The sequence below is a fragment of the Hyla sarda genome, chromosome 2, assembly GCF_029499605.1.
Source record: "Hyla sarda isolate aHylSar1 chromosome 2, aHylSar1.hap1, whole genome shotgun sequence".
Classification (NCBI taxonomy): Eukaryota; Metazoa; Chordata; class Amphibia; order Anura; family Hylidae; genus Hyla; species Hyla sarda.
The window spans coordinates 81,065,926-81,088,274 of record NC_079190.1 but is presented as its reverse complement, the minus strand read 5'-3'; the positions used below and the strand labels follow the sequence as shown (position 1 = coordinate 81,088,274).

Here is a 22,349-nt window from a genome sequence, read left to right as displayed (position 1 = left end):
TTATATGGTCTGTAGTGGTAATGATGGGGGTTGTTGTCAGTCACCTAATATAACTGTATGTAATCACTTATATGGTCTGTAGTGGTAATGATGGGGGTTGTTGTCAGTCACCTGATATAACTGTATGTTATCACTTATATGGTCTGTAGTGGTAATGATGGGGGTTGTTGTCAGTCACCTGATATAACTGTATGTAATCTCTTATATGGTCTGTAGTGGTAATGATGGGGGTTGTTGTCAGTCACCTGATATAACTGTATGTAATCTCTTATATGGTCTGTAGTGGTAATGATGGGGGTTGTTGTCAGTCACCTGATATGACTGTATGTAATCACTTATATGGTCTGTAGTGGTAATGATGGGGGTTGTTGTCAGTCACCTGATATAACTATGTAATCTCTTATATGGTCTGTAGTGGTAATGATGGGGGTTGTTATCAATCACCTGATATAACTGTATGTAATCTCTTATATGGTCTGTAGTGGTAATGATGGGGGTTGTTGTCAGTCACCTGATATAACTATGTAATCTCTTATATGGTCTGTAGTGGTAATGATGGGGGTTGTTGTCAGTCACCTGATATAACTGTATGTAATCTCTTATATGGTCTGTAGTGGTAATGATGGGGGTTGTTGTCAGTCACCTGATATAACTGTATGTAATCTCTTATATGGTCTGTAGTGGTAATGATGGGGGTTGTTGTCAGTCACCTGATATAACTGTATGTAATCTCTTATATGGTCTGTAGTGGTAATGATGGGGGTTGTTGTCAGTCACCTGATATAACTGTATGTAATCTCTTATATGGTCTGTAGTGGTAATGATGGGGGTTGTTGTCAGTCACCTGATATAACTGTATGTAATCTCTTATATGGTCTGTAGTGGTAATGATGGGGGTTGTTGTCAGTCACCTGATATGACTGTATGTAATCACTTATATGGTCTGTAGTGGTAATGATGGGGGTTGTTGTCAGTCACCTGATATAACTATGTAATCTCTTATATGGTCTGTAGTGGTAATGATGGGGGTTGTTATCAATCACCTGATATGACTGTATGTAATCTCTTATATGGTCTGTAGTGGTAATGATGGGGGTTGTTGTCAGTCACCTGATATAACTATGTAATCTCTTATATGGTCTGTAGTGTTAATGATGGGGGTTGTTGTCAATCACCTGATATAACTGTATGTAATCTCTTATATGGTCTGTAGTGGTAATGATGGGGGTTGTTGTCAGTCACCTGATATAACTGTATGTAATCTCTTATATGGTCTGTAGTGGTAATGATGGGGGTTGTTGTCAGTCACCTGATATGACTGTATGTAATCACTTATATGGTCTGTAGTGGTAATGATGGGGGTTGTTGTCAGTCACCTGATATAACTATGTAATCTCTTATATGGTCTGTAGTGGTAATGATGGGGGTTGTTATCAATCACCTGATATAACTGTATGTAATCTCTTATATGGTCTGTAGTGGTAATGATGGGGGTTGTTGTCAGTCACCTGATATAACTATGTAATCTCTTATATGGTCTGTAGTGGTAATGATGGGGGTTGTTGTCAGTCACCTGATATGACTGTATGTAATCACTTATATGGTCTCTAGTGGTAATGATGGGGGTTGTTGTCAATCACCTGATATAACTGTATGTAATCTCTTATATGGTCTGTAGTGGTAATGATGGGGGTTGTTGTCAGTCACCTGATATAACTATGTAATCTCTTATATGGTCTGTAGTGGTAATGATGGGGGTTGTTGTCAGTCACCTGATATAACTGTATGTAATCTCTTATATGGTCTGTAGTGGTAATGATGGGGGTTGTTGTCAGTCACCAGATATAACTGTATGTAATCTCTTATATGGTCTGTAGTGGTAATGATGGGGGTTGTTGTCAGTCACCTGATATAACTGTATGTAATCTCTTATATGGTCTGTAGTGGTAATGATGGGGGTTGTTGTCAGTCACCTGATATAACTGTATGTAATCTCTTATATGGTCTGTAGTGGTAATGATGGGGGTTGTTGTCAGTCACCTGATATAACTGTATGTAATCTCTTATATGGTCTGTAGTGGTAATGATGGGGGTTGTTGTCAGTCACCTGATATGACTGTATGTAATCACTTATATGGTCTGTAGTGGTAATGATGGGGGTTGTTGTCAGTCACCTGATATAACTATGTAATCTCTTATATGGTCTGTAGTGGTAATGATGGGGGTTGTTATCAATCACCTGATATGACTGTATGTAATCACTTATATGGTCTGTAGTGGTAATGATGGGGGTTGTTGTCAGTCACCTGATATAACTATGTAATCTCTTATATGGTCTGTAGTGGTAATGATGGGGGTTGTTGTCAGTCACCTGATATAACTGTATGTAATCTCTTATATGGTCTGTAGTGGTAATGATGGGGGTTGTTGTCAGTCACCTGATATAACTATGTAATCTCTTATATGGTCTGTAGTGGTAATGATGGGGGTTGTTGTCAATCACCTGATATAACTGTATGTAATCTCTTATATGGTCTGTAGTGGTAATGATGGGGGTTGTTGTCAGTCACCTGATATAACTGTATGTAATCTCTTATATGGTCTGTAGTGGTAATGATGGGGGTTGTTGTCAGTCACCTGATATGACTGTATGTAATCACTTATATGGTCTGTAGTGGTAATGATGGGGGTTGTTGTCAGTCACCTGATATAACTATGTAATCTCTTATATGGTCTGTAGTGGTAATGATGGGGGTTGTTATCAATCACCTGATATGACTGTATGTAATCTCTTATATGGTCTGTAGTGGTAATGATGGGGGTTGTTGTCAGTCACCTGATATAACTATGTAATCTCTTATATGGTCTGTAGTGGTAATGATGGGGGTTGTTGTCAGTCACCTGATATGACTGTATGTAATCACTTATATGGTCTCTAGTGGTAATGATGGGGGTTGTTGTCAGTCACCTGATATAACTATGTAATCTCTTATATGGTCTGTAGTGGTAATGATGGGGGTTGTTGTCAGTTACCTGATATAACTGTATGTAATCACTTATATGGTCTCTAGTGGTAATGATGGTGGTTGTTGTCAGTCACCTGATATAACTGTATGTAATCTCTTATATGGTCTGTAGTGGTAATGATGGGGGTTGTTGTCAGTCACCTGATATAACTGTATGTAATCTCTTATATGGTCTGTAGTGGTAATGAAGGGGGTTGTTGTCAGTCACCTGATATGACTGTATGTAATCACTTATATGGTCTGTAGTGGTAATGATGGGGGTTGTTGTCAGTCACCTGATAAAACTGTATGTAATCACTTATATGGTCTGTAGTGGTAATGATGGGGGTTGTTGTCAGTCACCTGATATAACTGTATGTAATCTCTTATATGGTCTGTAGTGGTAATGATGGGGGTTGTTGTCAGTCACCTGATATAACTGTATGTAATCACTTATATGGTCTGTAGTGGTAATGATGGGGGTTGTTGTCAGTCACCTGATATAACTGTATGTAATCTCTTATATGGTCTGTAGTGGTAATGATGGGGGTTGTTGTCAGTCACCTGATATAACTGTATGTAATCTCTTATATGGTCTGTAGTGGTAATGATGGGGGTTGTTGTCAGTCACCTGATATAACTGTATGTAATCTCTTATATGGTCTGTAGTGGTAATGATGGGGGGTGTTGTCAGTATTGGAGGTCCTCCTAAACTTCACATTCTGCAGGTGCAGGCTGGTTAGGGCGTGACTGGGGGCGTGGCAATAAGTGTGGTCAGAGGCGTGGCTAGTATCTCTGCTCTCACCAAAAGTTGGGAGGTATGACAGTGGGACTTTCTGAGTTCTCAGTTAGGAATTATAATCATTTTTGGATAATGTGACGTCACATTTGGGCATTAATTCATGTATGTACATTGTGAGGTCACATTGGAGCAGATCACCACATACTACGCAGATATTTAGTATACAGTATGTATGACATTACACTGCTCGCCTAAACTCGAGTACAGGCTCCGCCCACTTCCGTCTGTTACACAACCCCCTCCTAGCGCTCCGCCCTTAGTCCCTATTTATGTAAAGCGTCTCTCGCAGACTTCGCCTAGCCCCGCCCTCTCATGACAACTTCCGGTGTACGCGGTCTGGCCGCGCTGCGTCCGGCGATGACGCACTTCCTGTTTTCTCTCGCGCGTTCCCACCTATCCCGTCATGGCGCCGCCGAGCCGCTGGTATTTCACCCGGGAGCAGCTAGAGCGCAGCCCCTCCCGCCGTGCCGGCCTGGACCCGGATAAAGAGCTCTCGTACCGGCAGCAGGCGGCTAACCTCCTGCAAGATATGGGCCAACGTCTTAATGTGTATCCTTCCCTGGCCTGCTCCTGCTTGGGCTCTTGTCAGGAAGGAAGGCCGGAAGCCGGGAGCTTGTAGGCCCCGCACCTGGGAGCAGCGCTCTCCCTCTGCCTACACAAGTCAGTGACGAGCATGCACGTCTGCTGGGGACGTTACCCGTCATGGGGGCGGCCATGTTCTGGGCTGGGAGGGTCTTACCCCACCCTACCCGTGTGTATATAGAACTGCTCTCATTGGCGCTACATTGTATGGCTTACACCCAGAGGTGCAGGTAGTCATGTGCCCCTTGGTTTTACCAGGTAGTGACCTGACTCCTAATATGCACCTCTTATGGCAGTGTTAACCAACCAGGGTGCCTCCAGCTGTTGCAAAACTACAACTCCCAGCAGGCCCGGGCAGCCGTTGGCTGTCCGGGCCTGCTGGTAGTTATAGTTTTGCAACAGCTGGAGGCACCCTGGTTATGTAACACTGCACTATGGGATGGTATTGCTCTGTTACCATGGTAACATGTAATTGACCATTAAATGATATGACCATTAACGTGGATTCTGATGGGTACTCCTAGTGTAGGGGATATGCAGAAATAGTTGCAAAACTACAGCTCCTATTGTGCCCAGATAGCTGAAGGTTATCTGGGCATGATGGGAGTTGTGGTTCTACAATACTTGGAGAACACAGAGTGCAAACTGTCAAACACAATACAAGGCACACGAAAAATAAAACCTGCAGAATACTTGTGATAATAAACTGGAGACAGATGTGTGGTGTCTTTGATTTAATATTGTGTTAACTCTTTATTTTTAGTGTGCATTGTGTTGTCAGACGGTGTGCGGTCTGTGTATAGGGTGGCCTATTGAAAGTTCAGACTCCAGCTCTAGATCACTCTGGAAGGAGTATTCAGCAATAGAAGCAGAGCTAGTTTATTCCAAAACCAACACGTTGTCCAAGTGTGTGGTATTGCGACTTGGCTCCATTTGATTCAATGGAGCTGCAGTACCACACACAGCCTGCAGACAAATGTGGTGCTGTTTTGAAGAAATCGGCTGTTTTTATAAGGGTGCATGCACACCACGTTTTTGCTATATAGTTCTCGTATACGGTTTCAAGTAAAAAAACGTATGGAACTGTATAGAAAACCGTATGCATTGACTTAACATTGTAAACTGTATGTGAAACGCATCATCCGGTTTAGTCAGTTTTGCATCTCATACGGTTTTGTCTGTTTTTTCACCCGTACCCAAAACTGTAGTCTACCACGTTTCTTGGTCCGGGTGAAAAACTGTATTAAACCGTATGTGTTTTTTTTTTTTTTTAACATGGGAGTCAATGGGAACTGTACAGAACTGTATGTGCATATGGTTCCATCAGGTTTTCACCATACGGTTTTTGACTTTACATAGTTGGTTTTTTTCTTGGAATTTCAATCAAACAAGTGAAACTTTATTCAAAATGGAGTAAAAAGTTAAAAATGTATACTTTTTTTTTTCTTAAAAGACTGATGCAACTGGACATCATTTTTCAAACCGTATACTGTTTTCAACTGTATATGGGTTAAAATTTGTTCACACTTTTTGATACAGTTGTCAGGTTTTGAGGAATCCGTTCATCAAAAACCTGATACAGGAACTGTATTGCAAAAACGTGGTGTGCATGCACCCTAATGCTGGAACAACTACTGCTACCAATTCTATTAAGGGTGTGCATTATTACAGTTTGGGGCATTATAGTTATTGGAAAAGTGCGGAGCCTAAAATGTCACGCCCCCTCCCATAGGCTTGCATTGAGGGGCGGAGCGTGACGTCACACGGGGGCAGAGGCATGACATCACACGCTGTCGGCCCTGTGGTCGCCGGTAATCAGACCCGGAGCCAACACGCTCCGGGTACTGATTATAAACGGGGTGCCGCGTGCACGATCACGGGGGTCCCCAGCGGCTGGACTCCCGCGATCAGGCATGTTATCCCCTATCCTTTGAATAGGAGATAAGATGTCTAAGCACCGGAGTACCCCTTTAAAGCTGTGCTTTATAGGTGTGTGTGCTATAGGCAACAGACTGACTTCCTTTTGAGAAATCTGTTTACAGAAATAATTAACTGTTTATTTACCCATAGCAAACAATGACCGCGTGACTTTTATTTTATCACAGCAGTTTAAAAAGTACAAATCTGAGCTCTGGTTTGTATGGACAAGTAAGACTGGTTTTATTTATTCCCCCAATTTGGGTTGTGGATTTCATGCAGATATTTGACACACATCCTTTGGCAAAACCTAGGTTTCATGTGCCAATGATGTTTGCACTCAGGCTCTTTGCAGCACTACGGCTCCATTTCAGTGACTCAGCAGTTGCACTAGACAGGAATACATAGTTACGTAAACTACTGTCACATTCCTGTGAATTGTTTATGCAACTTTCCTGTGCCAAAGATGTATCTTGAACATTTGCAATCATCATAATTGATAGAACTGGTCTCCTATTGTGAGGCAGAAGCCTCTTTTGGGTTCCTTCAGGCTCCAGAAGCCAGGTTGCAGCTGCACACTTTGCATCCTCTATAGTTTAGGTATATTTACATGTGGTAGATTTGTTGCACATGCAAATCTGCTGTGTATGAATATAGTGTTACAACTCATCAGGTTTGCTAACCATTGCATTATAACTTGCCACATTTGCTTTTACAGTTGTGCCATACTATAAGCTAGCATAAGCTTTCACATTACAAAAAGTTTGTGTGTATTAGAAAATTGTATTTAGTCATGATACAACCCAGCACTAGATAATGTGATTAAGTGATGAACATAAGAATCCTAAACTACAAAACATAGAACATGAAAATTGTATTTAAAGGGGTACTCCGGTGCCAGAAAGTTAGGCAGGTTTGTAAATGACTTCTATTAAAACATTCTTAATACTTCCAGTTAGAGATGAGCGAACTTACAGTAAATTCGATTTGTCACAAACTTCTCGGCTCGGCAGTTGATGACTTTTCCTGCATAAATTAGTTCAGCTTTCAGGTGCTCTGATGGGCTGGAAAAGGTGGATACAGTCCTAGGAGACTTTCCTAGGAATGTATCCACCTTTTCCAGACCACCGGAGCACCTGAAAGCTGAACTAATTTATGCAGGATAAGTCAAAAACTGCCGAGCCGAGAAGTTCATGAGGAATCGAATTTACTGTAAGTTCGCTCATCTCTACTTCCAGTAGTTATCAGCTGCTGTATAATACAGAAGAAGTTGCATAGTTCTTTCTAGTCTAAACACAGTGCTCTCTGCTGACACCTCTGTCCGTATCAGGAACTGTCCAGAGCAGGAGAGGTTTGCTATGGGGATTTCTTGTACTCTGAACAGTTCCTGATATGGACAGAGGTGTCAACAGAGAGCAGTGTGGTCAGACTGAAAAAAAAAATACAACTTCCTCTGAAGATTACACCAGCTGATAAGTACTGGAAGAAATCAATAGAAGTAATTTACAAATCTGTTTAACTTTCTGGCACCAGTTGATTGGAAAAAAAAAATATTGTTTTCCACCGTAAAACTATCACCCCGTGATATATAACTTACTACGAAAATAGTGTTATCTCAGATTGCACTGGCTTCAGCATGCTTTTGTGTTATTTACCCCTGACAGTAAGTTGTATAGTCCTTTCATTGTTAGTGTGGTATTGTCTCAGCATCTCCTCAGCTCTTCTTTCTCTCCCTAGACATAGCATCATTCTCTACAGTCTCAAGAAGCCTGGCTGGATCTTACTGCGCTCTTGGTGTTATAGATAACAGACGTTGGGGTTGCACAGACAGAGGGGAGAGAAACCTTGGAGGACAGCTTACACAGACTGGAAATAGAATAGAGCAGATACAAGGCAGTCTGCAGGGGAGGATCACATAGGCTGTGCATTATTATAGAGAGAAAACAGCTTGTACAGCACATTGTTTGAGGGCAAGTAAGAAAAAAATTTAAAGACCTATGGAGGAAACATCTGATTAATATATATATATATATATATATATAATATATATACATACACATACTAGAACCGCATGAGTCTGGAAGCAACCAATCGCCCACAAGTTTGCAGGCAAACTCATGGGGCAATTGGCTGCTGTATATCAGAGGCATGCGGCTGTCGGCTTCTGTGTTTTTGCGCCTATATAAAATGCATTATAAAACTTGTAGTGTTATCTAAAAATGTTTGTGTACGATATAGGTAATAGCGTACGATAGTACAGCAGCAGATCAGGCATTCTTTCACACCCTCCAGCGCTGGTGTACATCCACTTACTGTATATTCGCGTTATAAAACTTAATGACATTTTTAAGCTCAACTTTACATTGTTAAGACTGCACTTTCTTGTTATTGCTTTGGTATCTTTTTGAATCTGTGATTTTCCTTAGTTTTAATAATGTAGCTCTCAACTGACTATTAATACAGCTATTGTATACATGCATCGTTTCTATATGGTCCAGTCATTTACAAGATTCCACCGTAATGTAAGTGATATTGTGTAAAGTTTAATTTACTAAATGTACTGTCATTTATAAACTACAGAGATTATTAGGAATTAAGGAGGATTCTTAGCCTTTAATCTTTAGTTTAAAAAAAATAAAAAATGTAAATAGCCTAGGGCCTTATGCTGTTTACCGTTCTATAAATGTTTGTCAAAATGACAATTTTAGCATGTTACATACACAAAGTAAGTAGCAGCACTCCAGTTCTTCCAATGTCAGCCACTTCTTTGGCTGTGGATGGATCAGATAGTCAGGATCTGTGAGGTACAGCACCTGGAGGAAAATATTTTTTACACAGTCCTTACAACAGTGTTCCCAACCAGGGTGCTTCCAGCTGTTGCAAAACTACAACTCTCAACATGCCCGGACAGCCTTCGGCTGTCCGGGCATGCTGGGAGCTGTAGTTTTGCAACAGCTGGAGGGACCCTGGTTGGAAAACACTGCCTTACAGTGTTGGTCTAGTTACATTGAAAACATTGCAATATTTACATTTATGTTTGAATGTGTTTTATAGGTAAAAAGTATACAAAAGTGTGCTAGGGTCCTATGGCAATATTTTTGCCACTACTTGCTCTTTCTTTTAATTGGGAAGACTTTATTATTAGGCCTCCAAATGTGGTGTGAAATAGTCGCAGTCAGTTGTTATTAGGGAGGTACAAATTCAATAGATAATCATTAGGTACATATAAATAGATAAAAGAAAAGTATTCTCAATTTCTTATAATTTAAGAGTAACCAAAATGTATGTTAAGTAACTATAATGTTGTCAGACACATTCTGTTTTTTTCTTTTTTCCTTTTTGATCTCAAGACTGTAGCACCTGCTGCACTGTTTTTAGCAGCAAAGGTGGAGGAACAGCCTCGGAAGTTGGAACATGTCATCAAAGTCGCTCATGCCTGTCTTAATGCTCAGGAACCCTTACCGGACCCCCAAAGTGAAGTATGTAACCACTAGTGTGATTTTATACATTCAGAAGTAGTTCATAGTGTAATGCAGCCCATACGTGTTGCCATATTCCATCCTTATGTAGTAATTTTAGTTCTGCATTGTGCATGTGAATAACAAACATCTGTTTTTAACTACTTAAAAGTCCTACAAAGAAAGATCTCTCACTTGGCTATGCTTAACCCCTTAACGATCACGGACGTATAATTACGTCCTGTGGCCGCTCCCGATCTGTGAAGTATGCTCAGAAGCTGAGCTCTGCGAGGTCCTGGTTGCTATCAGCAACCAGGTCCCACGGCTAATACCGGATATTGCCGATTGGGCTGATGTCCAGTATTAACCATTTAGACGCTGCGATCAAAGTTAATTGCGGCATATAAAACGGGAGAATACACTGCCGGTTAGCTCAGTGGAGCTGTTCGGGACCGCCGCGTTGAAATTGCGGCATCCCGAACAGCTAACAGGACAGTGGGAGGTGTCTTACCTTACTCCCGGCTGTCCGATCGGTGTTTGATTGCTCCAAGCCTGAAATCCAGGCTTGAGCAATCAAGCGCAGATAACACTGATCAATGCATTCCTATGGCAAAGCATTGAACAGTGTAAGAGATCAGTGCATACAGTTTTATAGCCACTAGAGGGGGCTATAACACTGCATAAAAAAAGTTTAAAAAAAAAAAATAGTTAATAAATGTGATTTAACCCCTTCCCTAATAAAAATCAGAATCACCCCCTTTTCCTATTAAAAAAGAAAGTGTGCAAATAAAAATAAACGTGGTATCGCCGCGTGTGTAAATGTCCGAACCATAAAAATATATTGTTAATTAAACCACATGGTCAATGGCGTATGCGCAAAAAAATTCCAAAGTCCAAAATAGCGTATTTTTGGTCACTTTTTATACCATAAAAAGCTGTCAAAAAGTCTGATCAAAACAAAAATGGTACAGATAAAAACTTCAGATCACGGCGCAAAAAAATTAGCCCAGTTTGTGGAAAAATAAAAAAGTTATAGGGGTCAGAAGATGACAATTTTAAACGTATACATTTTCGTGCATGTAGTTATTTTTCCAGAAGTACGACAAAATCAAACCTATAGGGTATCATTTTAATTGTATGGACCTACACAATAAAGAGTGTGTCATTTTTACCGAAAAATGTACTGCGTAGAAACGGAAGCCCCCAAAAGTTACAAAATGGCATTTTCTCTTCAATGATATTGGTACAGACGTGCAGTGCGTGTGACACTGATGACAATGATTACCAAAGGTCTGTTTTTGGGTAATCCCCATTCTTTGGTATATACAAATGTGAAGCTTGGTGCATGGGGGAGGGGGGGCGATTCCTAGCCCGGGTGCATGACGACGTCCTTCCGGCATCTTCCTAGTAATGCCTCCTCCCCGGTTCTGAGCCTTTGCAGAGTGGTGCACCATTCTGCAGCAGAAAAGGCTCAGAACATGGTAGGAGGCATTACTATGAAGATGCAGGCTAGATGTCAACTTTGCACCCTGGGCTTGGGAACCCACTGTGTGCACCAAGCTCCACATTTGTATATACTGGAGCGAGGAGAAATAAGTATCATTTTTAACAATGTCCTTTGCACTACAAGCCTGTTCCAATAGGTTAGTGTGGGTAATACTGATGACAGATTCTCAGATGCCTTGTTTGGGAATGGTGAGTTAATATAGGGTTCCCTGTTCTGGAGTCATTTACTAGCCAGAGTAGAGAGCAACTCAGTGGTTTAAAGGACTAGAGGCAATAATAAATGAGCTTCTATGGGGCAGAGATCGAGTTAGGATAAAATATGTGAATCTCACCTTTCCAGAAAGGAAAGGTGGGTGGGGATTGCCCAATTTGGAGACAAAAGGGAATTAGATACATCACTTATATTCACAAGGTAGGTCAGTACCCTTGATACACTAAGGCTGCAGATTGGCTTAAATTTAAATAAAGAGTTTTGGTTTGCGCAAGTAAAACATGCAGATAGGTGCACACAAAAATAGAGACTATTTCACTATAGAATCGCATTAATATCCTACATGGTGAAACCCACGGATGGATTGAAAACTTAAAGATATATTTATATAAGTTTGTTAGAGGAACGATCAGAAGATAGTCAATTAAGAATTTAAAGGAAATGGGAGAAAGTTTCAGGCAGTATAGACAAGATTAGTTGGGATAGAATCCGTCAAAATTCGGTTGCTTGTTCATCAAACAAAAGATTTCAATTCTTACAGTTAACGTTTAATCTATAGATCATATTATTGCCCGTAATTTTTGTGAAACATTAAATGTAGGAGTACCTCGTCTTGCCCAAAATGTGAGGGAACAGTGCCAATTTGGAACATCTAATATGGGATTGTCCTAAAATGAGTATTTTGGAATAAAATCTCAGAGTACTTAGAACAAAAATGTAAGGTGCCTATAAATCTGTTAGAGTCACAATGTTGGGAGATATTGTAAAGTTTGGCCCATTAAACAACCTTGTTGGGAAATTACTTATTTAGGTAAACATTTCTAAGTAATCATGTCTAAATGGTTTGTCCCAATAACCTCTAACATAGAATAGTGGGTAGCTTTGATTGAGAGGGTTAAAATTCTAATAAGAAAATGAAAATATATGAGTCGTGGGGTCTCTGGTAATTAAATCGCTTTAATGATATTATGCCATCACACAAGTTCTTTTTTTGGATTCATGCTGAGCGTTGCGATCTGTTTTTATTATATTTTGTCCATTGATATGTGTTATTAATTTAGTATTGGTTACATTTTGTAATGGGTTAATAAGAAATAAAGATATATACTAGAGAGCAACGGCAAAAAGTGTTTCACTCTGGATGACCCAGTATGTCCATGCCTCAATTTCACTGTGTAATGCTTAATTTCTCCGAAAGTGGCACTATAGGGAAATTAAACTCTTGCTACCAGATTACAGATGATCACCAGAGGGCACAATAGCTGTATGCCCTGTGATCATATTGTTTTTGATGGACTCTTCTAATAAAAGAAAGTATTAATCAAAGTTGCCAATATTTTCTTAAAGGGGTTATCCAGGATTAGAAAAACAGAGCTGATTTCTTCCACAAGCAGCACCACGCCTCGCCTCAGGTTGTGTGTGATATTGCAGCTCAGTTCTATTGAAGCGAATTTAGCCAAGTTGTAATACCGCATACAACATGATGACAGGTGTGGCGCTGTTTTTGGAAGAAGGCCACTATGTTTTTCTAATCCTGCGTTAGCCTTTTAACACAATGTCTAACGTTTACTATTGTGTTTATGGGGAAGCAGACATATATATGTGCAGTGAATACCATGGTTAACAATTTTATTTAAGGGTTAGGTTGGGCTCCATTACTTTGTGTGATAAAACTAGGACAGAGACTTGCATTAGCTTAGTAAGGCAGGGCTTCGAACCATGCCATACTTTTCATGAAAGTAGTTTGCTGAGCATGCTTGTGAAATCTACTTGTTTGCATGTAGCGTTGTCTTTCACTGGAACCTTTGCCTCTGTTGCTTGGCAGCTATTTTTATCATGTAGGTTTGCCAACTGGGTTTGGTCGGTTGTCACTGGTATTAATATATAATCAGAACATGATTAAATCTTTCATTAAACCATTTCTTCTACATCATACTGAACAGATACTTTATTTTATCACATATACCTTAGTTACCGCAGGACCTTGACCAGTTGGTAAACCTGCCTGCATACTCTGGTTGTTTTGTACAGAGTGCTTGCCAGTGAGTAATTTGCCTGTCCTCTCAACAACAGGCATACCTGCAACAAGCCCAAGACCTGGTCATTCTAGAGAGCATTATACTGCAGACCCTGGGTAAGTCTTCCAGGATGGCTGAAAATGGGAAAGCCCGGAAAGCCCCAGCTAAGCCTTGATCACAGCCATGGAGCAAGACTGACCTGGAGGAAAAGTCTGCAGAATAACACTATGTGGAGGATGATAATCTTACTATTCAAGGGCCCTGCTACATTATTGTGTTATGTGAAATGTTTAATTTTGGCTTTAAAGGGGTACTCCGCTGCCCTGTGTCGGAAGCTCCGCTCCCCAGCGTCCGGAAGTTTATTGTTCCGTAAGCTGTGTGCGGGCTTCCGTGTTCAGGGCTTCCCCTCGTGGCGTCACGCCCGCCCCCTCAGCGAAAGTCTATGGGAAGGGGGCGGGCGTGATGTCACGAGGGGCAGCTCTGAACACGGAAGCCCGCACACAGCGTCCGGAACAGTAAACTTCAGGACCCTGGGGAGCGGAGCTTCCGTCACAGGGCAGCGGAGTACCCCTTTAAGTTGCTAGCACTATTTTGGTTTATAATTCCTTAAAAAAATATGCTTTTTAAAGTATGGAGTGATATATACACAGCATAATGCCCATTATTAGACAACTTCTGGGCTAGACCTTAAAACATGTCTAACAGCTTGTTAGAATTTAATACAATTTGTAGTGTTATTAATTTGATTCTTAAAGGGGTATTCCAGCATCATATTTTGTACATTATGCTGGGGGCACAGTAAAAATAAGTGTCATACTAACTTACCCCACTCCATTGTAGATTCCATTGACTTTTGTTCCCCAGTTTGTCACCACTTGATGCTACTTCCAAGATAGGCTGTCTCTGCAGAACCTGTCTGCTCAGCCCATCACTGGCCCCAGGGGCATCAAAGCAGACAGGTCCTGCTGAGATGGCTCATCTCAGAAGTAGGTTCGTGCGGTGACCAACAAGGAACTGGAAGGCACAGGAGCTGAGGTGCATCAGGGTAGGTAAATTTAACTTCTTTTTACCATGCCTCCAGCATAATATAAAAAAAATTATGATTCTTGAATACCCTTAAATATCTGATGTTACAACACATGGTAATGTCTTATATGATGATTGTTTACTGTTGTTGCAATGGAAAACTTGCATTAATTCCCTAATTGCTTTGCCCATCTTTCCTTTACCATTGTTATCTTTTCCTTTACATTGTAACACTTTTCTTCAACCCACACAATCCTCATCTTAGTTTAAAAAATAAAGTACTGTCTTTTGTTTTCCAGGGTTTGAAATCACCATTGATCACCCACACACTCATGTAGTGAAGTGCACCCAGCTGGTAAGAGGTAAGGATTCTTTTTTTTTTTTCTCAAGCTCACATTCAATTTACATTATTGCTTTTGAATAATTGAGATATTGGGATTGGCTTTTATATAAATAGAAAATATTTTCTGCATGTTTTACAGATTTCAGTGACACTCAAATTGCAGTGTAATGTGGACTAGCATAGGGTCCTGCATGACAGGCTATTGTGTGTGGGAACGTTCAAATAGGTGATAAATGTTATTTAAGAGAAAAACAATTTTAAGAATAGGAGATGATTGTTAGATATAAATCCTCCAGCGATTTAATAGATTGGGTGGCCATAGTTAGGAGGAGTTGTGTGGTGCAGTGGCCAAGCATGTACACTGCTACACCATACAACTCCAATGTTGATACAGAAACAGTTAAACAAGCACTCAAGGTATTATAGTTTTGCATAGACTATTATCACTAAAGAATAATGTAGAGTTTCTTATGTTTGCCTTGTACATACCTTACTGAGCTGCTTTGGCAGGCATAGGTTTTAAGGGTACGATCACACAGCGTTCCTGCCCCTGTTTATCATATCTGTCGGCATCCTGTTATTAACGGGATGACGACTTATACTTTTATAGGGGTACTCTGGCCCTAATACATCTTATCCCCTATCCAAAGGATAGGGCATAAGATGTATGATCGCAGGGGTCCCGCTGCTGGTGACCCCCGCAATCTATCATTTCGCACCCATCTTTTGTGAGCTCTCCGCAGCGCTGGAGGCTCAGAGTGTGAAGCATGACGACAACTGGGCCGGAGTATTGTGACGTCCTGTCTCCGCTCCCATTTGACGTCACATCCCTGCCTCTCAATGCAAGTCAATGGGTCACGCCCCCTGCCATAGACTTAAATTGAGGGGGCGTGACGTCACACAGGGCCATAGTCTTGACGTCACGATACTCCGACCCAGTGGAGTACACCGTAGAGTTGGCCCGATAGATTTGGATAGGGGATAAGATGTCTAGGGGCGGAGTACCCCTTTAAAAATTGGGGTCTGTCTATTAGACATTAGAAAAAAAATTGTGGTAGTTGACTGTATGGGCCTTGTTAAATACCAGAAAAAAAGGATAATATTCGTAATCCCTTTTCTCTTTCTCCTCAGCAAGCAAGGACTTGGCTCAGACATCATACTTCATGGCAACAAACAGGTTAGTTTTTGAGGAAAAGGTTCCTGTGACAATGCAGATATTTGCTGTGGAAGCACTGCATACTTGTGGGGATGCCCTGGGAGGAGATGTCAGGATCCACAACTCAGGATTTGGCAGTGTTAAAGGGGTACTCCACTGGCCAGCATTCGGATGTAAATGTTCAGAACACTGTTTTCGCGCTGCAGGGCTCGGCCATGCCCCTCGTGACATTAAGGCCATGCCCCCTCAATGCAAGTCTATGGGAGTCCTATAGGCTTGCGTTGAGGGACATGGCCGTGATGTCACAAGGGGTGTGGGAGACCTCCGCGGCGAAAACAGCGTTCTTTAAATCCGATCGCTGACCAGTGGAGTACCCCTTTAATTCACACTTCCTTGCCTAGGGATGCTTCTCTGTAGAAAACCTATGTAAATAGAAATTACTATATGGATGCCCTCAGCTATAGTTTTCTAAATCTCTTTTTCAGCATTAGTAAGTGTTTTAACACGTTGGGTGCCCAGTCCTAATTTTTTAAAGTGTAATTCCCCTAAGCAGCGTTGTATTGTGTAACATTTAATCTGCTTTCTTGTAGTTTGCATTTAACTACATTCAGCCTGCAATACACCCCTCCAGTAGTGGCATGTGTCTGCATCCATCTGGCTTGTAAATGGTCTAACTGGGAGATCCCTGTATCAACAGACGGGAAACCATGGTGGGAATACGTGGATGTGACCGTGACACTAAAGCTTTTGGATGGTTTGTATTTCTTATTTCTTATATTGTTTGTTTATTATACATTAACCCCTTAACGACCACGGACATAAATGTACGTCCTGGGGCTGTGGTACTTAGCTCACCAGGACGTACATATACATCCAGTACATGACCGCGACCACTGCTGATAGCAGCCAGGACCCACCGGTAATGGCAGATATCCGCGGTCGCGCGAATGTCTGCCATTAACCCCTCACAAGCCGTGATCAATACAGATCACGGCAGTGCCGCTACTTTTTATGCTGATCTGATCGCCCGCAGCACAGTCCCCTCACCTGCCTTCGCTGCCTTCCCGACTTCTTCTGCTCTGATCGAGCAGACCAGAGCAGAAGATAGCCAATAATACTGATCAGTGCTATGCCCTATGCATAGCACTGAACAGTATTAACAATCTACTGATTGCTATAAATAGGCCCCTCCCCCCCAGTAAAACGTAAAATGTCCCTTTTTTCCCATTTTATCCCCAAAAAGTGTAAAAAAATAATAATAATAATAATAAAGAAACATATTTGGTATCACTGCATGCGTAAATGTCCAAACAAAAATGTGGTATCAATAAAAAGTACAGATCATGGCACAAAAAATGAGCCCTCATACCGCTGCTTATACGGAAAAATGAAAAAGTTATAGGTCGTCAAAATAGAGGGTTTTTTAACGTACTTATTTGGTTAATAAGTTTGCGAATTTTTTTTTTAAGCACAACAATTATAGAAAAGTATGTTGTTATGGGTATAATTTTAATCGCATAGACCCACGGAATAAAGAACACATGTAATTTTTACATGTAAAACGGCGTGAAAATGAAACCTTCCGAAATTTGCAAAATTGTGGTTTTCTTTTTAATTTCCCCACACAAATAGTATTTTTTTTTGGTTGTGCCATACATTTCATGGTAAAATGAGTGATGTCTTTATAAAGGACAACTGGTCGCGCAAAAAACAAGCCCTCATACTAGTCTGTGGATGAAAATATAAAAGTTACGATTTTTAGAAGGCGAAGAGGTAAAAAACGAAAATGCAAAAATAAAATTGGCCTGGTCCTTAAGGTCAAAATGGGCTTGGTCCTTAAGGGGTTAAAAAGGTATATTCAATTAAGTTCAATCAGAATTGTTTCTAACCGGTATTTCTTAGATCATTTTTCCATACATTTTGCTGGTATTTCTCTATGGTCGTTGAAAGGGCAGACTCTTCCTCTTGTGATGTACAGTAATTGTTACAATACTAAAGGGGCGGCAAGTACCTTCACTCTCAAGAGGCACATGCAAATAGTATACACAATACTCAGTTAAAGAGAACCAATCCTCAAGTTTTTTCCCTATATGACGCTTGGCAAAGCGTTATATAGGGTAAAATCTTTATCCTCACCTGCGGGCATGGTGAGGATGTGAACTTATAAACTAGTCCCCGCCGGCCCCACACTGACGGAGCAGAGCAATGACGCGGCCCGTCAATCAAGCTGAGGGGTGACGCTGCCGGCCGAAGTAACAGGACTAGGTAAGAGGAGCTCCCAGCCCAGGGAACTACTTGCGGAGCCGGCAGGGACTAGTTTATAAGTTCATATCCTCACCCCCTGGGGATGGTGAGGATAAAGATTTTACCCGATATAACGCTTTGCCAAGCATATAGGGTAAAATCTGATTGGTTCCCTTTAATCCCTAGCTCCTACCCCACATACAATGTGTAAAAAGTGGCTGCAGGCCAGAAATAGCTGTAAAAAAAATATAATAACCACAGGTGCTGCCTGTCAATGTCTGTGGGCTAAACAAACCTTACTGCACAAGGAAAATTTAATAGCAAGACTATATATATGCTATATATGCACACAACTGTGAAGGATTCCAGGCCAGGGACCAGACAGACAGGTGAAAAGAAATCACAGCATGTGGCCCCCACAGAGTCCCACATGCTCCGTTGCTATAAGGCAACTTCCTCCTACAGTAATTGTTGTGTACTTTGAGCCATAGAGAATTCCTCCTCTCCTTTCACAGCATGACAGTCTGATGCAGACACTTGAAAATACATTTCTTCCTCATCTCCCTTAATATTGTCTGATATTTACTTGTCATGAACGTTCATCAGCTGCAGACTGCTCCGAATTTTTCTCCACGCTGTTCTCCTGGCTGTAACTCGCAATTGCAGTGGGTCTCAGGACTCCCACCCGGTGTGTTAGCGACAACATGTCTAAAGATGTTTTAAATGACTGTAAGGCTTTAAGACCAGAAGCATTTAACACATTTGTGAAAGCATGAGGAGAGCATTAACCCCTTATAGAGTACCTATCGTGAGCTAAACTCTCCCTAATCCCTCCTCACATCTGTCCCTGACTCTCACTGACACTATCCCTGTGTTTCTTTTAATTTAAACCCCCTCTTTATACCTGATTTATTGTCTTCTTGGCTGCTCATTCAGCCTTCCTAGTGTGTGAGAGAGGAAGGGCCACAAAGGCTTGTGAACACAGCGGGCTGGCAGCTCTGAGTCTTCTCTCTGCTTACAACTGAACGTGCAGAGACAAGGAAGATCGGAGCTCAGATAAAATGAATGAGAGCATGCAGTAAGGCTCTGCTTTGCTATGAGCACAGTGCTGGTCTGATTGACAGGCAGGGAGAGAGCAGGTCCCGGCTGCAGTCTGAGATTTCGAACTACAGCATGAGTCTGAAATCTATAAAAAGGCTTGTAGGGAGACCCCTAGTGGTCATTTTTTCGAAGTGGAAAATTAAATCGAAAGAAGCATATATTTTTTTTTATAACATGCAATTGGAAGGTTATTCTGCATACAATAATCTATAATATATCAAAAGTTTTTTTGATGAAAGGTACTCCTTAAGGACATAGTCCATTTTGGCCTTTTTCAAATCTGACCTCTGTCACTTTATGCATTTATAACTCTGAGATACATTTACTTATGAATTTGAATCTGAGATTGTTTTCTCGTGACATATTTTACTTTAAGAAAGTGGTGACTTTTCTTGATACTTTCACCATTTCTTTGTGAAAAACTGAAAAATGTAATAAAAAAATAGAAAAGTTAGCATTTTTTCCAAATTTGAAATGCTCTGCTTGTAAACAAAATAGACATTCCAAATAAATGACATATTGGTTCACATACACAATGGCTCAGATTTACTATTGTAAACCCATGTTTTGTTGGGTTGTGCGCCAGAAATTCTGTCTGCACCACCACAATTTGCTCCAAAATTTTAGCCAGAATTGAAAAAAAATGACCAACTCTGTTTCTCGGTCGGAACCATTGGGGGACACAGAACCATGGGTATATGCTCCTGTCACTAGGAGCTGCTGACATTAGGCATAGAAAGAAAAAGTCGGCCCCTCCTGGCAGGATATACTCCCCCTTTACTGACCCTGAGCTAATCAGTTTTAGCTTAGTGTCCTAGGAGGCAGACACAGGTCTGGAGCTCTCTCCAGACCTGGTCTTCTTTTTTGTTTTTAACCTGTGTTAGGTTGATGTTATCCTTTCATTTTCTTGTTTTTAGGTGAGGGTTCAGGAGCATGACGCTACCTGTTCCCCATTTGCGGCTAAGGGGCACGGGACATAAATGTATGCACCGTTAACCCCTTCATGCCAATGACCAGCACCTGAAGTTGCACCTTGGCTCCAGGTCCCTCTATTCTTCCTGCTCGTCCTGCTGTTGCAGCCTGACGTGATGCAGGTGTTTAAAATGCTGTCTGAAGACGTCTTTAGGTAAGTATGGCGGAGATAGGGTAAGTATATCCTTTCCACGAAGACCTCTCTGCAGTGTCTGAAATGGTGGACGTTTTGGTGTCAGCCATCAGGGACACTTTTCATCTAGAGGACCCAGGAACTTCGGAACCCAATCCAGAAGTTTCCTTTTGCCGCTCTCTGCATTCTCCCAAGGCTTTCAGTTCTCATGCGGAATTTGACACCTTGTTGGACATGGCTTGGAAGCACCCGGACAGACGTCTTCAGGGAACAAAGAAGATTCTTACTCGGTTCCTCTTTCCTCCGGACCTTGTTGCCAAGTGGACGGTGCCGCCTATGGTTGAACCTCCAGTCTGCAGCCAGTCCAAATCCACCACTCTACCTCTTGCAGACACAGCATCACTTAAGGATCCTGCAGACAAGAAGATTGAGAACTTGGCTAAATTTGCCTTCGAAGCAGCAGGGCTGTGCTTGCTTCCCACCTTTGCTTCCGTTTGGGTGGTAAAGGCTGTTTCAGTTTGGGCTTCTCGGGAGGACTTAGCAGATGTTGCTCACCAAATCTCCATGGGGCTGAAAGCATGGGATGCGGGGGGGGAGGGGGGGTGTTAAGAGTTCCCTGCTTCCGCAGAACAAGTCTCCCCGTAAGAAGGCGACTTCCTTTCGATTCTTTCGGCCATTTGCTTCAGGTCGTCCTCCCAAACAGTCGCCCTCCCAAGCTCAGAAAGCCCCTTCCTTCAAGGCACGTCCTTCTTGGAAGTCTGGAAACCGCTCCGGCGGTTTTGCTGCCAAGTCCGGTACCTGTAAACCTATCTCTTCCTGAAGGGGCGCCCCCACCCTCGTCTTCTTCTCGAGTGGGAGGTCGTCTGTCCCTTTTCCGGGACATTTGGCTAGCTCAGGTTCAGGACTCTTGGGTACGGGACGTCATCTTGGAGGGTTATCGGATAGAATTGGCTTCCATCCCGAGGGTTTTCTTCTTCCACTCCCGCCCTCCTCGTTCCCCTTCTTTGTCAAGGGCGTTTCAGGTAGCTTTAAGTATACTCCTATCTCAGGGAGTGATAGTACCTTTTCCACCAGGGGAGCGTTTTTCAGGGTTCTACTTGAACCTTTTCGTCGCTCCCAAGAAAGAGGGCATGGTCCGTCCCATTCTGGACCTCAGGTTACTCAACCGCCATTTACGACTGCGTAACTTTCGGATGGAGTCTCCCCGCTCCGTAGTGGCCTCCATGGACCAGGGGGGAGCTTCTTTCATTGGTGGACATCCGGGACGCCTACCTCCACATTCCTATTTTTCCAGTCCATCAGCGTTTTCGTCGGTTTCCTGTCCCGGCGGGACACTTTCAATATGTGGCTCTCCCTTTTGGCTTAGCTACGGCTCCCAGGGTTTTCACCAAGGTCATGGCGGCAGTAATTGCCATTCTTCGGAGTCGGGATATCTCAGTTCTCCCCTACCTGGACGACCTTTTGATCATGGCCCCGTTCCGGTCCCAAAACCTGAAGACCCTTCATCTCACTTTATGTACACTGTCTTCCTTCGGATGGGTAATCAATTGAGAAAAGTCTCCCCTGTCCCCATCCCAATCTCTGACATTTCTGGGTCTTCTTTTCGACACGGCAGCGGGCCAGTGTTTGTCTTCCGTTGGACAAACGGCACTCTCTGCCGCAGGTTGTCCGTCGCCTACAACGTCCCTCCCTGATTCCAATTTGCTTCTGCATGAGGGTTCTGGGCTGAATGGTGGCTGCCATGTGGGCCGTTCCGTTCGCCCAGTTTCATTATCGCCCCCTCCAGCGGGCCAATCTGGCCAGTTGGCCCAAGTCTCCGTTATCCCTGGATCGGCGGATCCTTTTGCCTCCAACTGTATGGTGGTCCCTCCTTTG

At 42.2% G+C, this 22,349-nt stretch overlaps 1 protein-coding gene across 2 annotated transcripts in view; it reads left to right on the top strand.

Moving 5' to 3' along the window:
• CCNT1 (cyclin T1) overlaps window positions 1-22,349 on the top strand; it is a 70,744-nt gene that overhangs the window by 29,563 nt on the left and 18,832 nt on the right. The window contains exons 1-7 of one of the 2 annotated variants that reach the window (XM_056562238.1): window positions 4,118-4,356; window positions 8,747-8,828; window positions 9,657-9,785; window positions 13,555-13,615; window positions 14,825-14,887; window positions 16,000-16,045; window positions 16,615-16,778. In XM_056562238.1, coding sequence (XP_056418213.1) covers window positions 4,211-4,356; window positions 8,747-8,828; window positions 9,657-9,785; window positions 13,555-13,615; window positions 14,825-14,887; window positions 16,000-16,045; window positions 16,615-16,778 — 691 coding nt within the window. In that variant the 5' untranslated portion in view covers window positions 4,118-4,210. Of the gene's footprint in view, window positions 1-4,117; window positions 4,357-8,746; window positions 8,829-9,656; window positions 9,786-13,554; window positions 13,616-14,824; window positions 14,888-15,999; window positions 16,046-16,614; window positions 16,779-22,349 lie in introns of those variants that run through there. The other variant, XM_056562239.1, reaches the window with a different exon arrangement.